Genomic DNA, 17,460 nt, shown 5'->3' on the forward strand with positions numbered 1-17,460 from the left:
AGACGTGCTACTAAATATGCTAAACTACCGTAATGGATCTGGGCTGTTGAATTTCATAAAAAAAGGCCTACTGGACAGTGTGCAAATTATGTTATGTTTTGCATATTATGTTATGTTCGCATCTCTTGCCAGTGGTTGCTTAAGTATTAGCCTCAGTTCAGTTCAACTATAAGACTGTGTTGAGGAACTCAACCTATTACTGTCTTCTGAGAGGAATAGATGTTGTTAGAAGTTTAAATTAATTCTGTGTTCAATTAAATATATTTCCCTGTGTTAACCTGCTTGTGGTGACTATGGTGTTGCCTCTGACACCGGACCAGACTGGGTTAATAAAGCTGTGGTAGCCTGCTTGTGGTGACTATGGTGTTGCCTCTGACACCGGACCAGACTGGGTTAATAAAGCTGTGGTAACCTGCTTGTGGTGACTATGGTGTTGCCTCTGACACCGGACCAGACTGGGTTAATAAAGCTGTGGTAACCTGCTTGTGGTGACTATGGTGTTGCCTCTGACACCGGACCAGACTGGGTTAATAAAGCTGTGGTAACCTGCTTGTGGTGACTATGGTGTTCCCTCTGACATCAGACCAGACTGGGTTAATAAAGCTGTGGTAACCTGCTTGTGGTGACTATGGTGTTGCCTCTGACACCAGACCAGACTGGGTTAATAAAGCTGTGGTAACCTGCTTGTGGTGACTATGGTGTTGCCTCTGACACCAGACCAGACTGGGTTAATAGAGCTGTGTTAACCTGCTTGTGGTGACTATGGTGTTGCCTCTGACACCAGACCAGACTGGGTTAATAGAGCTGTGTTAACCTGCTTGTGGTGACTATGGTGTTGCCTCTGACACCAGACCAGACTGGGTTAATAGAGCTGTGTTAACCTGCTTGTGGTGACTATGGTGTTCCCTCTGGCACCAGACCAGACTGGGTTAATAGAGCTGTGTTAACCTGCTTGTGGTGACTATGGTGTTGCCTCTGACACCAGACCAGACTGGGTTAATAGAGCTGTGTTAACCTGCTTGTGGTGACTATGGTGTTCCCTCTGGCACCAGACCAGACTGGGTTAATAGAGCTGTGTTAACCTGCTTGTGGTGACTATGGTGTTGCCTCTGACACCAGACCAGACTGGGTTAATAAAGCTGGTGGCAGCGCCAGGGCCGCTGACAGGTTTGGCTGGGCCCGGGACAAAATTCTCTCAATGGGCCCCCCCCAAAAAACCACACACACCTCTACTTTCTCAGTCCTACCCTACTCTTAAATGACGGAAATTCAAACAAATGACAACTTTAATTGGATAGGCTATGGATATGGACTGAGTGAAGTTATGGCTTTCAGAATCATACCCAAGGGCGTAGGTTTGGTCTCAGCATTGGTAGGGACACTGCCCGGCAGACACCCCCACCCCTAACATAAATTAGAAATGTAGTTGATGTTATATTTAACAGGCAAACTTTATTAGATTATATTAACATTTGTGTACTAACTTGTGGAACTTGGAACTGATTTAAACATAATAAGAATAATAAACCCTTAGTTTAAATACAAAACTAAACGTTCTCCACATTTCTTGACATCATATGTTTTTGTTGTCCTTTTTGGATATCCCAAACATGAGTAAGACCTCATCTGAAGCCCTGATGGTCCAGCTGCTTCTCCCTCAACCTGCACTACATATGCACTGGATTTCTTAGCTTCATGAATGCATTTCCAAATCTTGCCTTAATGAATAAAATTACCTAATGAGAAGTACATGCAGTGCATTTGTTTGTTCTGAAATTCATTTGTAATATGTAGGTAATTGGTTCAGGTATTATGGAGCTGTACTAAGCCTACATCATCTGGATTGCAGTGCAATGAAATAATGTATTCATGAATTATATGCTGCATACATTTGGGGATCCCAATTTATTGCACCTTTTTACTACCTTCAAGTATAACATGTATTCTCAAAATAGCCAGTGTGATTGATTACATTCATGGGTAAAGTTGCCTGAACATCCCTTTAAAAAACAGCATTTGAATGCAATCTTTACCAAAATGGACAATTCAACGTCTCATCTGAAGCCCTTATGCTGATTAATCATCACCCTGCTTTACATCTGTAGCTTCAGGCTGCTGTTTTTCCTGCACAACAATTCATCAATTCAATAGACATTAACCATGCTTAGTTGACTGCTGACATTGGTCGAGACATTACAGGGAACGGAGATAGTTTTATTACTATCCTAGGGATCATGTAGGCCTACCAGTTTATAGGGTGACCAGATTTGAGATTTTTTAGGTCTCGACAAGATATGCCCAGGTAAAAAGACATCTGGTCACCCTTATTATGAGTTGCTAGGCTGCTGGTACTAGACTGAACTAGCATGGTTTAATTAGGTGGGTAGGGTCGCTTTTCCTTCTGGCTTCAACAAGACGAGATGTAAAGCAAGCAAAAGTTACATGCTGTACACACACTAACAACTTTCAAAACATGTTTCCATTGTACAATGGGTGGCGACTTAGGGTTAGCAGCTTCGCAGTGTGGGTAGTTTTCCGACTAACTAACAGCGACCAGGGCTTTTTGATAGCTCCTTACTCTATGGGTGGAAAACACTTCTGGGATCTCTTTCCTTTTTAGGTGTCTTTTCCCTATCTACAGACCACAAAAGGGTCAAAAATATCAATGCTGAGACCAAACGAAATACTGATATGAGGCGTTATTATTTCCTGGCGTATTTAGTAGCTTACCGTATCAGACTACTTGCAGAACTCTTTCAGGATTCACGTAGTGTTTCTGACTCTGCCACTTCAGCCAATTCAATGACAGCATCTTGTCTCACAGGCTCGAGGGCGCATTGGAAAACTTAGAAATGTATTTATAACTCTTCTGGGCGACGAACATGGTATTGATAATAATACGAATGAGTTTGCAAATATATTGTGCAAAATCATTTTTTCTCAAATTAACAAAATATTGTTAGGGACTTTTTTTTGTCTTTCCCAATCTTTGGTCGTAACTAGTCCCTACCAACCCTACGCAAACCTACACCCTTGCCACAAATGGAATGATGTCGTCTTTTTTCTTCTCCAAAGACCAAACCATTTTGACATAGGGGTGATAGGGGGTTATTGGCCGTTTTTTCAAGGGCAATGAAGGCAAACAATCTAGGAGTCATTAATTGAATGCAAATAAAGCACTTTTCTTCTCTAAATCAACACATTTTGAAGTATACATACAATAATTAATCCCAACTTCATGGGGGTCCAGTTATCCCCCCCCCCGTTCAACGTACCCGTTTGTCCCCCCCTGTCGGCGGCGCTGGGCAGCACTAATCTACTCTCCACAACAGCACATTATTACTAGAATAATGGTATTACCTAGCCTGGATACCAGCCCAAACTCCGCCCATAAAAAAATGTGGACGGGAAGTTCGCTCTGGCTCTTCGGCCGTTGGGGAGAAATTTTTCCTGGTAGAAAAGAGTACAGCCAATCAAAGTGCCAGGGCGGGCTTTAGACGATGATCGACAGATGATGAACAGTAAGTCACCAAAGAGTCACCAAAGAGTCACCAAAGAGCGCTCGGTTCAAATCCGTGTTCAACAAACATGGCTGCGCTGGAGATCTGTAGATTCTGCCATTGAGTCGGTTTTAGAAGACCTCGACAGCCCCTTAACTTTGAAAGAGGAACAAAGAAACGCAATCAAGGCATTTGTAGATCGTAAAGATGTTTTTGCCGTCCTTTCTACGGGATTCTGTAAAAGTTTAATGTATCACATGGTCATACTACGTTGCTCTGATTAGTTCTAGGTATCCAATTGAGCGAAGAGGCATTTTCTTTCCTGGTTCGTTGAAACACGCCCCCTTAATCACAGCTCAAAGGAGCAGCTTCAGACTCATATTCTGACTGGAATTATGAGTATGACATCGTCAGGCTAGGAATTACCCATTTGACACTTTGTTCATACAGAGAATTTGATTCTCTTTCTGTATGGCTAAGACATATTACATTTTACATGTTTACATTTTGAGACATTTATTTCTTAATTTCTGAATATCAAATCAAAGTCTTACTGGCTCATTCCATTTCTGTGAGGTAGGTCATACTAAGGTGCGACAAACCTTTCTTTCTTTTAACTGTTTTTTTTTTAGCTGTTGTCAAACCATTTCTGTGCCTTATGGTCAGTGTTGAGGGTAGCACGTTACAAGTTAGAGTACTCTTATTCGTTTTTTTCAGTAACGAGTAACCTAACGCGTTAGTTTTGCGAATTCAGTAATCAGTAACTCGTTAATTTCCAAAATAAGCACTCGTTACTCCGTTAATTTCCCTCGATAAGGAAAGTAAAGTCCCGGGTTTTCTGCATTTAGTCAGATGCTGCTGCTTGCGTTTGTGACTGCCCTGCTCCTTGCATCTCTCTCTCTCTCTCTCTCTCTCTGTGTGGGTGTGGGTGTGTGCGCGCGCACCTGTGTGTGTAAGCTACGTGTGTTTGTTTGTACCCCGGCAAGATGGCCGAGAAGACAGCCTTAGATTCCTGGGTACGCGCATTATTTTGAGTTACAGAGCGAAAAGGACAAGAACATAGTGGTAAAATGCAATCTGTGGTGATGAATAGGCTAAAGGTAGCCTACGTGATTATTATGAATGTAGGGCTAGCCTAGGGTCACACGAACATTTTCAGTTCTTCAATGTTTTTTTAGTGCCATGTCCTGCTCTTTTGTGCAACGCATACGGTAGTAGCCTACATCGTGTTGTTAAGATAAAAGAAAGGAGGAACATTTGCCAGTAGGTTTTTTTGTTTGTTTTTACTAGGCTACAATTTGACAGGACTATTGTATTTTTGCCAGAGTTAAATTCCCAATTCTAAAAGGTTGCGTGCCTACCTGTTAAGCACTTTGTTAGGCGCCTGCACTTGTAAAGTGGATAAGCTATGTGTTCATGGAAGCTGTTCTAATTATCAAAGGATGAATGCCTGTTAAATAAAACGTGCAATATGATGACTGTCTTTCCTGTCATTATGCTATAGGTTCATGATTGATTCATAAACAGTCAGCACTGTTGGTGCATCTAAAGGAGGATGTGTGTTGCAAGTTCATGTAGCAGCTTGCTAGCTAGCTGCCGTGAGGTATTGCTACAGTTATGGCAACTAGTAAGCCTATATCAGTAGTAGCTAGTCAACTCCCATCATGAACTGCATTGTCATTCGTTTGATCTACGTGGGAAAATATAGAAAACCCATTGCCAAGTAAACAGAACATTAACTTAAGCTTGTGTGTTGTTGCGCTAGACGGACACTCACGCACCCCAAACGCATTTTAATTGTTGGTAACGCACGAGTACTCTAACGCGTTTCTTTTATTTATAGGTAACGTAACGGATTACTTTTAATTGATAATAACGTAGTAACGTAACGGATTACTTTCAAAAGTAATGATACCCAACACTGCTTATGGTTCTGTTTTAGGCCTTTTCTTTCATATGTCTACATTTCCCTGGCCATGAGTGGCCACTAGATGGCGGTAAAAGTAAACGGATTAGCTGAATTACTGCCAGTGGCGTCAGACTAAGCTCCACATATTGGAGTTTATGTGGTAAAGGTGCTGCTTGCCCATAAAAATTTTAACTTTGTATGAATTTGTATCCATCAGTCTTAATGAATTCTGTTTCAATCCAATATATTTCCTTGTGGTAACCTGCTTGGGGTGACTATGGTCTTGCCTCTGACACCAGACCGTACTGGGTTAATTAAACAGCAGATTATTACTAGAATAACGGTATTTCTCATTTGACACTTTGATCAAACAGAGAATTGGAACTCTCTTTTCGCTGAGACATCTTACATTTTACAGACAATCTAGCATTTCTTAATTTCTGAAAATCAAGTCAAATTTTGACGTCAGAAAGGAAAAAAGTTTTTTCTCATAAGAGAGAACAAAAACAGGTTTCAAACGATTTCTGTGTCGTATGATTCTTTTTGAGGCCTTTTCTTTTATTTGTGTACATTTCCCTGTCCAAGTGGTATAAAACCCAAGAGTGAATTAACCAACATGCCATTAAATCACCCATATTCACACTGATTCAGTAGACCATGGCTATTCACCAGGAACATAAGCTTGTGTCTGGGAGGACAAAGATACAGTCTATTTCTACTTCCTCCACCAAAGTAGTAGGCCTATCATGAACATTCAACCATATTAATAAATATCCTCCACCAAAGCAGTAGGCCTATCCCTGAACATTCAACCAAATACATGAATAAATATCCTCCACTAGAGCAGTAGGCCTATCCCTGTACATTCAACCAAATACATGAATAAATATCCTCCACCAAAGCAGTAGGCCTATCCCTGTACATTCAGACAAGTACAGTCGTGGACAAATATGCATTTTCACAAAGTTTGCTGCTTCAGTGTCTTTAGATTTTTTTGTCAGATGTTACTATGAAAGACTGAAGTATAATAACAAACATTAAATAAGTGTCACTGGCTTTTATTGGCAATTACATGAAGTTAATGCAAAAAGTCAATATGTGCAGTTTTGACCCTTCTTTTTCAAGACCTCTGCATTCCGCCCTGGCATGCTGTCAATTAACTTCTGGGCCACATCCTGACTGATGGCGGCCCATTCTTGCATAATCAATGCTTGGAGTTTGTGAGAAATAGTTTTTATTTGTTTGTCCACCCGCCTCTTGAGGATTGACCACAAGCTCTCAATGGGATTAAGGTCTGGGGAGTTTTCTGGCCAATGGACCCAAAATATCAATGTTTTGTTTCCCGAGCCACTTAGTTATAATTTTTGCCTTATGGCAAGGTGCTCCATCATGCTGGAAAAGGCATTGTTCTTCACAAAACTGTTTCCTGGATGGTTGGGAGAAGTTGCTCTCGGAGGATGTTTTGGCACCATTCTTTATTCATGGCTGTGTTCTTAGGCAAAATTGTGAGCGAGCCCATTCCCTTGGCTGAGGAGCAACCCCACACATGAATGGTCTAAGGATGCTTTACTGTTGGCTTGACACAGGACTGATGGTAGCACTCACCTTGTCTTTCTCCGAACAAGCTTATTTGCAGATGCCCCAAACAATCGGAAAGGGGATTCATCAGAGAAAATGACTTTACCCCAGTCCTCAGCAGTCCAATCCCTGTACCTTTTGCAGAATATGAGTCGGTCCCTGATGTTTTTCCTGGAGAGAATGGCTTTTTGCTGCCCTTCTTGACACCAGGCCATCCTCCAAAAGTCTTCGCCTCACTGGGCGTGCAGATGCACTCACACCTGCCTGCTGCCATTCCTGAGCAAGCTCTGTGCTGGAGGTGACCCGATCCCGCAGCTGAATCATGTTTAGGAGACGGTCCTGGCGCTTGCTGGACCAAAACATCCTCCGAGAGCAACTTCTCCCAACCATCTAGGAACAGTTTGGTGATGGACAATGCCTTTTCCAGCATGATGGAGCACCTTGCCATAAGGCAAAAGTGATAACTAAGTGGTTCGGGGAACAAAACATTGATATTTTGGGTCCATTGGCCAGGAAACTCCCCAGACCTTAATCCCATTGAGAACTTGTGGTCAATCGGCGGATTGCAGAGGTCTTGAAAAAGAAGGGTCAAAACTTTTTGCATTAACTTCAGGTAATTGCCAATAATTGCCAATAAAAGCCTTTGACAGTTATTAAATGTTTTTAAATATACTTCAGTCTTCCATAGTAACATCTGACAAAAATATCTAAAGACACTGAAGCAGCAAACTTTGTGAAAATGTAAATTTGTGTCATTCTCAAAACTTTTGGCCACGACTGTACATGAATAAATATCCTCCACCAAAGCAGAAGGCCTATCCCTGTACATTCAACCAAATACATGAATAAATATCCTCCACCAAAGCAGTAGGCCTATCCCTGTACATTCAACCAAATACATGAATAAATATCCTCCACCAAAGCAGTAGGTTACCCTGTACATTCAGACAAATACATGAATAAATATCCTCCACCAAAGCAGTAGGCCTATCCCTGTACATTCAGACAAATACATGAATAAATATCCTCCACCAAAGCAGTAGGCCTATCCCTGAACATTCAACCAAATACATGAATAAATATCCTCCACCAAAGCAGTCGGCCTATCCCTGAACATTCAGACAAATACATGAATAAATATCCTCCACCAAAGCAGTAGCCCTATCCCTGCACATTCAACCACATGAATAAATATCCTCCACCAAAGCAGTAGGCATATCCCTGTACATTCAACCAAATACATGAATAAATATCCTCCACCAAAGCAGTAGGCCTATCCCTGTACATTCAACCAAATACATGAATAAATATCCTCCACCAAAGCAGTAGGCCTATCCCTCTACATTCAACCAAATACATGAATAAATATCCTCCACCAAAGCAGTAGGCCTATCCCTGTACATTCAACCAAATACATGAATAAATATCCTCCACCAAAGCAGTAGGCCTATCCATGTACATTCAACCAAATACATTAATAAATATCCTCCACCAAAGCAGTAGGCCAATCCCTGAACATTCAGACAAATACATGAATAAATATCCTCCACCAAAGCAGTAGGCCTGTCCCTGAACATTCAACCACATGAATAAATATCCTCCACCAAAGCAGTAGGCCTATCCCTGAACATTCAGACAAATACATGAATAAATATCCTCCACCAAAGCAGTAGGCCTATCCCTGAACATTCAACCACATGAATAAATATCCTCCACCAAAGCAGTAGGCCTATCCCTGAACATTCAGACAAATACATGAATAAATATCCTCCACCAAAGCAGTAGGCCTATCCCTGAACATTCAGACAAATACATGAATAAATATCCTCCACCAAAGCAGTAGGCCTATCCCTGAACATTCAACCACATGAATAAATATCCTCCACCAAAGCAGTAGGCCTATCCCTGAACATTCAGACAAATACATGAATAAATATCCTCCACCAAAGCAGTAGGCCTATCCCTGAACATTCAACCACATGAATAAATATCCTCCACCAAAGCAGTAGGCCTATCCCTGAACATTCAGACAAATACATGAATAAATATCCTCCACCAAAGCAGTAGGCCTATCCCTGAACATTCAACCACATGAATAAATATCCTCCACCAAAGCAGTAGGCCTATCCCTGAACATTCAGACAAATACATGAATAAATATCCTCCACCAAAGCAGTAGGCCTATCCCTGAACATTCAACCACATGAATAAATATCCTCCACCAAAGCAGTAGGCCTATCCCTGAACATTCAGACAAATACATGAATAAATATCCTCCACCAAAGCAGTAGGCCTATCCCTGAACATTCAACCACATGAATAAATATCCTCCACCAAAGCAGTAGGCCTATCCCTGAACATTCAGACAAATACATGAATAAATATCCTCCACCAAAGCAGTAGGCCTATCCCTGAACATTCAACCACATGAATAAATATCCTCCACCAAAGCAGTAGGCCTATCCCTGAACATTCAGACAAATACATGAATAAATATCCTCCACCAAAGCAGTAGGCCAATCCCTGAACATTCAACCAAATACATGAATAAATATCCTCCACCAAAGCAGTAGGCCTATCCCTGAACATTCAACCAAATACATGAATAAATATCCTCCACCAAAGCAGTAGGCCTATCCCTGTACATTCAACCAAATACATGAATAAATACCCTCCACCAAAGCAGTAGGCCTATCCCTGTACATTCAACCAAATACATGAATAAATATCCTCCACCAAAGCAGTAGGCCTATCCCTGAACATTCAACCAATTACTTAACAGTTTTATCCGATTATTTACACTCTTCCCAAACACTTCACACAGTGGACTTAACAGACACACACCTTAGCATATCAGTTAACCTTTGGTGCAAAATGCACTACAACCACCAAAACACAACTCATGCTTCAGCCAAAAGTGAGTCACAATAGATGTCACTATTGAGTTTGGCAAATATACTGCAGTTGCATTCTTCAATCACTGTCTTTCACTGATAGCCTATGACTTACATATAGTGCAGTACTGTAATAGTGAAAACAACTCTTCAGGAACAGCTTCATCTATGTTTGCCCTCTGTAGAGATGAAAAGAGGTCTGCAAATATATAATGAATAATCTAAAAAACCTTTCTGCTAAAATAAGAATACTTTGTCTTATTCAAGCATATAACTTAATTTGTCTGTCAAAATACAGCATCTTTCAATCTACAATCATCTAAACTAGACTAAGTTTTGAACTGAGTATCTAAATATTTGAAAAATTGCTGCACAGCAGGTATCCATGAATTCTGAAAGAAGTGGTCATTGACTGTATTTGTATCTAAGCAAAGGGGCAAGCAGTTTACTGGTACACATAGTATACTGGTATGCTGGATGTGTTAAGTGTTTTGGTTACATGGTATTGAGACAAGAGTACAAAAGATTGGAAAAATCTGTAATAAATATCCTCCACCAAAGCAGTAGGCCTATCCCTGAACATTCAACTAAATATATGAATATATATCCTCCACCTGTGGGTCACAAAAGAGGAAAAGCCCAGGGTGGTATGATGTGAATATTGTAGCGAGCGACTTGTAATCCCACTGACTGACACCAATGTAGCGTCACACAGAGTCAGGTGTACTTTTGGCCTCTATGCCTCTATGCCCTTTATTACCTCACGGCATACAAACAGTGATATAGATAGGCAAACTCGCATTAGTAAAACCCCACTAGGGCACTAATCATAAACACACTGACAATGACTCTGATGGCTTACAGAAAATACACAACATTGTTTTATCTCAATAGACTTGCTGAAGTGTGTAACAATATCTCTATGAATATCTCAATATCTCTCTAGATCTGCAGCCATGATCCACCTTACCTCAGTGTCCGAAGGATTCGTCCCTTATCCACTCTTCAACTGTCCCTGAGGACACAATAATTCCATCTGATAAATATGTGAGAACAGCAACTGAACATGAATTAATAGGACTGAGACACACGTCTCTTTTACAGCAAGAGTAACAGGATAAACAATCTTTAGAACACCAGCTTGTTGAATCACTGGGAATAAAAAACATCATTGTGTCACAGTCTCAGGTTTCAGCTTCATGTCTAAACATTCCTGACAAGTCTCTACTGCTCTAGATCAACCTTTTGGAACTCTGCTTGACTACAAAAAGCATCAGATGCAGTACGTGTACCACAAAAAACATATCTGTCTTTTTTAATTGTTTAAAATCAGTTTAAAATATAATATTTACAATAATTCCCATGTCTCTTTGTACATTATGTGTGTATGTTTATGTTTGTGTGTGTGTGTGTGTGTGTGTGTGTGTGTGTGTGTGAGTGATTGTGTGGGGGCGTGTGTGTGTGTGTGTGTGCGTGTGTGTGAACAGGTTCATCCATGTCAGTCACAGTAACATATTAAACACACATAACTCTTGCTGCCTGTACATAGTCTTTAACATAATGTTAAAGTTTCCAAAAACATCTTTAACGTCGTTTTCATTCTCAGGGAGGGACTGCATATGCTGGTGTTAAAGATTAGAAGGATGGACTTTAAGCACCCTGTTCAAACTACTTAGTGACCACCACACTCTCACCAGTACACAAGAGCTACACAGTTAGTCCTCTAAGTCCTCTAACTGGACTAAAGCTCACTATCAGGACATAAACACAGGAGGTTCACATCTTCATCGCTGTGTATGATACGTTGACTGCTTTTCTACTGCAAGGGCCTCACAAAGGAGGCTTAGTGCTCCCCCTAATGTTGAAAACTGGTATCACTGAAGGCCCTGTTGCTGGGGTGTGATCTATATTTAATATGCCAACTGCATTTGATCCAGTCTCTTTTGCCGATTACCTTCAATTATTAATACACTGGTTGACTCTTCTGAATTGGTCTTTTAAAGCATTTACTATTAAGCATTACATGGATCTGTTCAACTGTAGTCTTTAAGAGTGTCTGGAGACTTGCATCAACCTCCAGTAAGAAGCCCTTTGTTGACAATCACAGCGTTCCTCCATTTTCTCTGACCTCATCGTTATGTTCTATTGAATTGGACATTAATCACAAAGGCTTCCTTAAAAAAATTCTTTCATGAGGTAACTGTAAAAACACATTTCTCACAAACAGCGTAATATTAATGAATTAATGAAGTGTAATTCTTCTGTTTAAACTTGGATACACTGTGTCCTCCCACACACTTCATATGAACCACTTCACATTCACTTCAATGCCTGAAACTGGACCCTGTTACTGCCTGCATATACTTGGCTTGTCTTTTTCGATATTTCAATGAATGATTTGACTTACCTGTGGGGAGGGTGTATGTGTCCCTGTGTATGATTCTGTTTGAGATCCCTTTCCCCCCTCTCTCTCTCTCCTTTTGTCTACCTACCTCTCTCCCCCTTCCTCTCTCTCTGCCTCTCTCTCTCTGCCTCCTTCTCTGCGTCCCTCTCTCTTTTTCAATATTTCAATGAATGATTTGACTTACCTGTTCAGTTCTCAGTCCCCATTCTTACATATTTCAGAAGCTGACAGGTTCTCTGAAGCTCTCTCGTGGCTGTTCTCTTAGGATTGTGTCAGACTCTATTGAAACTCCAAGAGTAGTTTGTTTAAAGGGCGTCATTCTGTTAATAATCAAACTGCTGTGCTGCTGTACAGTCACCCAGTCCCTCCCCCAACCTCTATGCCATTTATGGATGGCTTTCATAACACCAGTGTTTCTGACTACAGGTTAGATATTAACAGAGCTGTTCTTGTCAATCTTAAGGCACATCTCTATGTTTTAACAGGCATATCCAGGCAGTTTTCATCTAAAAGTTCTGATGTTGTTTCTGGTCTTTGGAACCAGCTGAAACATATCCAAGGTCTTACGTACGTTCAGAATCATGTGTGTGTGTGTGTGTGTGTGTGTGTGTGTGTGTGTTTCTGGAGGGGGGGGAGGAGGGTGTATGTGTCCCTGTGTATGATTCTGTCTGAGTTAATCATTCTCCCTCTCTCTATCCCTTTCTCTCCCTCTCTCTCTCCCTCACTCCCCCCCCTCTCTCTCCTATTTCTCCCTACCTCAATCCCCCTTCCTCTCTCGCTCCCTCTCTCTGCCTCCCACTTTCTCCCCCTCCCTCTCTCTCTCCCTCTCCCCTCCCTCCCCATCTCTCTCCCTTTCCCCTCCCTCTCTCTCTCCCTCTCTCTCTTCTCCCTCCCTCTCTCTCTCTCCCTCTCTCTCTTCTCCCTCCCTCTCTCCCCTCCCTCCCTCTCTCTCTCTCCCCTCCCTCCCTCCCTCTTTCTCCCTCCCTCCCTCTTTCTCCCTCCCTCTCTCTCTCCCTTTCCCCCTGCCTCCCTCTCCTCCCTCTCTCTCTCTTCTCCCTCCCTCTCTCCCCTCCCTCCCTCTCTCTCTCTCCCCTCCCTCCCTCTCTCTCCCTCCCTCCCTCTCTCTCTCTCCCTTTCCCCCTGCCTCCCTCTCCTCCCTCCCTCTCTCTCTCTCCCCTCCCTATCTCGGTCTCCCTCCCTCTCTCTCGCTCCCTCCCTCCCTCCCTCTCTCTCTCTCTCCCTCCCTCTCTCCCTATCTCTCTCTCTCCCTCCCTCTCTCTCTCTTCTTCCCTCTCTCTCTCTCCCTCTCTCTCTCTCTCTCCCTCTCTCTCTCTCCCTTTCCCCCTGCCTCCCTCTCCTCCCTCCCTCTCTCTCCCCTCCCTCCCTCCCTCTCTCTCTCTCTCCCTTCCTCTCTCCCTATCTCTCTCTCTCCCTCCCTCTCTCTCTCTTCTTCCCTCTCTCTCTCTCCCTCTCTCTCTCTCTCTCCCTCTCTCTATCTCCCTTTCCCCCTGCCTCCCTCTCCTCCCTCCCTCTCTCTCCCCTCCCTATCTCGGTCTCCCTCCCTCTCTCTCTCTCTCCCTCCCTCTCTCCCTATCTCTCTCTCTCCCTCCCTCTCTCTCTCTTCTTCCCTCTCTCTCTGTGTTTTTCATTTGAAATGTACACATGCAACAGGGAAAATGAAAGCCATTGATTATTAGTTTATTATATGTTTCTGTACACTCGTATTCAGTGTGTCTCTTTAGGATGCCACATATTATCATACGCGTTCGAAGGGCCTTTGAAAGACATGGTGCCATGTACCGCATCACCAGAACTGCGTGTGCCTCCCTCCCAGTGCCAACCAGATAAAGACACGGACATAAAGATAAAACAGATATGAAAGGTACGAGCCGAGTTGGTTTTTATTATGTTGCAAAGTTCAATGCTTATCTCTGTGGTTGGAACACTGCTTAGAAAGATGCCGTGTCATCTAAGGCCCTGAAAGATAAGATGGCTGTCTTTCATTTGGACTATTTCAATCTGATGGTAGAAGAGCTGGTGTTGTGTCAGTGGCAATGAGGATTTAAGACAAATACTATTTCATGCTTTCAGATATATGCTTCCATGGATTCATTTTCATTTGTCTTTGAAATGCATCACGGCAGCTGAGTATCCTATCATGTTTACTGTTACTTGCTGTGTGTGTGTGTGTGTGTGTGTGTGTGTGTGTGTGTGTGTGTTTGTGTGTGTGTATGTTTCTGTCTGCGCATGTGTGTGTGTGTCTGTGTGTGTGTGCAACGGTGGATAGTGAAGATTGTGGAAACGGCATGGCTTGGCTCTGATGATTGCTCACGTACGCCATCTGCTGGATGGGCCCAATTCCTAGACACATGACCAATACGGTGCTTTGATAAAACGCTTATGCTAATAAGATACTGAAAATGACTCATTCCACCAGAAGAGTATGAACATATGACGGCAGAACAAAAAAAACACACAGACGTGAGCATACACACTTGCGCACACAAACGCTCTCTCTCTCTCTCTCTGTCTAACACATTACCTTAGTTCTTTAGTTAGGTACGTCTAGTTGGATACCATATTTTTTTACTCTTGATAATCTTTCAGTATATTTGAAGAGTCTTATGAGACTGATCTTTATCTTGACCACTACTTAGTGTGGCGCCCCATGTGTTCAACTTCTCCAATGTGTTTTCATAGTTGATGCCCATCCAATCGGGTGAGATAACCAGTTTTGTTGGTGCTGTTGTCATGCAGTACCAACATGATCTAGGTGGCCCTAGTGAATTAATTTGGCTCACATACAGAACCATTGTCCTAACATGGTGTGTGTGTGTGTGTGTGTGTGTGTTTGCATGTGTGTGTTTGTGTGTGTCACTCCTGTCCGCTGTCTCACCACCAGTGATCAAGCCTGTGTGTGTGTGTGTGTGGAAAAGTGTTAGGTGAAGTACATGCATTTATCCTTTATGGAATACTTTTGGAATACTGTTGCTTTGTTATTCAGACTAGTAAGATAGGTTCAAGTGCTGTTTAAGTACTGATTTATGTTTGTTTGTCTTTGTATATATCTTTGGTGCTGGAGCAACTTGAATACAAATATATATATTTTTTTATACAAACTGTCCTCTTGTGCATCGTGGTTTGTTCCTCTACACCACTATCTCTGGTCGCAACATCCCAAATAACATGGGGTGACCGTCCGGTCTCTCACAGTGTGTGTGTGTGATGAGCTCTACACACTCCTCACACATGACTGCACTGCCTTCTATGAGAGCAACTACATCATAAGGCACACACACACACACACACACACACACGCACACACACACACACATTCACACACACACAGGCTTGATCCCTGGTGGTGATGAGACAGGGGTCGGAAGTGACACACACACACACACACACCCACATTCACACATACACACACACACACACACACAGGCTTGATCCCTGGTGGTGATGAGACAGGGGTCGGAAGTGACACACACACACACACACACACACACACCCACATTCACACACACACACACAGGCTTGATCCCTGGTGGTGATGAGACAGGGGTCGGAAGTGACACACACACACACAGGCTTGTCACTTCCGTGTGTGTGTGTGTGTGTGTATGTGTGTGTCACTCTCATCACCATCAGTGATCACTGTTGGTGATGAAACAGCAGACAGGAGTGAGGTGTAAAGCTCATTGACGAGGTGCCATAAGTAGAACATTCACCTCAATGTCAACAAAACTAGAGATGATTGTGGATCAGAGGAGAAGGAACAGAGGACATCAGCACCATCATCATCAGTTACTTCACATAGAACGCAAGAACGCAACAACCACACACGCGCTCAGACAAACACACACACACACGCTCAGACAAACACACACACACACACACACATACACACTCACACACACCCGCTCAGACAGGCAGGAGTAATGGCTACGTTCACCACACTCTCCCTCCATTTGATCCCAACCCTCCTGATTGATAACCTCTTGCTCTCTCTGGGTTCCTGCTCAAGTCTCTGTTGTTCTGCTTTCTTCAGGGAGAATCGTAATTAAAGAGTCATTAGATCACCATCCAATATTAGAACTCTTCAACCCAATCCACTAACCTAAAGTGCCACCGTGGAACACCCCTCAACAGATTAAAGCTGTACCCTAAACCTAATTTCTTGCAGTTCCAATCAGATTGAATTCACCACTCTTAGAACATACCCCTTAAATGTCTCATAAATCAATCAATCACTGGATGGACTTGAAGGCTCTGTCTAAGAGCTATCGCACAGAGGGGTATGGCTCCAAAGTTTATCTATAGGCGCAGGTTGCTTTAGAAGTCATTGCAGCAGAAAGCCGGATGTTTACCTTCGACTCATTTTACCAAAATGTCTACCTCATGTCTAAATTAGGAACTCAGAGAATAAAAAGTTTCCTACTCATCTTTTAAAAATCTAAAGAATAATATAAAAAAATAAAAACTATCTGAAAAGGAAAAAAATACATACAGACGTCACTCTGCGCTCTTGAATGTCTCTAAAATAAATCAATCACTGGATGGACTCAAAAAAGAAAAGGCTCTGCCCCAAAGTTGGTTTAAAGGCGCAGGTTGCTTTAGAAGTCATTTCAGCAGAAAGACGAATGTTTACTGTGGACTCATATTACACTTCCTGTGTAAATTAGTGATTGGAACTCAAAGGATGAAAAATCACCAAAATGTCACCCTGTCTAAATTAGGAACTCAGAGAATTTATAGTTTGAGCTTTGGAGAGAAGAGTCAAACAAGGACGAATTTTGAATAAAGAACTTTACTTTGCATGTTCAATTTGCATACAGAAACTAGAAAATGCATTTCCTGAAGGAAATACCAGTGCATGAAATGCAAAAGATAGGAAAGGAAGAAGAAAAGAAAGAAGAGTGAAAGAAGGAAAGAAGAAAGGATAGAAGAGTGAAGAAAGGAGAGAAGAGAGGATGAAGGAAAGAAGAGTGAAAGAAGGAAAGAAGAAAGGATAGAAGAGTGAAGAAAGGAGAGAAGAGAGGATGAAGGAAAGAAGAGTGAAAGAAGGAAAGAAGAAAAGAAAGAAGAGCGAAAGAAGGAAAGAAGAATGTAAGAAGGAAAGAAGAAAGGATAGAAGAGTGAAGAAAGGAGAGAAGAGAGGATGAAGGAAAGAAG

General features: G+C 42.2%; 1 protein-coding gene across 1 annotated transcript in view; it reads right to left on the reverse strand.

Annotated features, from left to right (window-relative positions):
* Positions 1-11,622: 11,622 nt before the first annotated feature.
* Positions 11,623-17,460, reverse strand: part of cacng3a (calcium channel, voltage-dependent, gamma subunit 3a) — a gene marked incomplete at both ends in the record, with an annotated part of 16,330 nt that continues 10,492 nt past the window's right edge. Inside the window, one exon of the mRNA XM_080841882.1 lies at positions 11,623-11,632. Within this exon, the coding sequence (XP_080698008.1) occupies positions 11,623-11,632 (10 nt within the window). The remainder of the gene's footprint in view (positions 11,633-17,460) is intronic.

The sequence above is a fragment of the Sprattus sprattus genome (genome assembly GCF_963457725.1).
Source record: "Sprattus sprattus genome assembly, chromosome: 1".
NCBI classification, from domain to species: domain Eukaryota; kingdom Metazoa; phylum Chordata; class Actinopteri; order Clupeiformes; family Clupeidae; genus Sprattus; species Sprattus sprattus.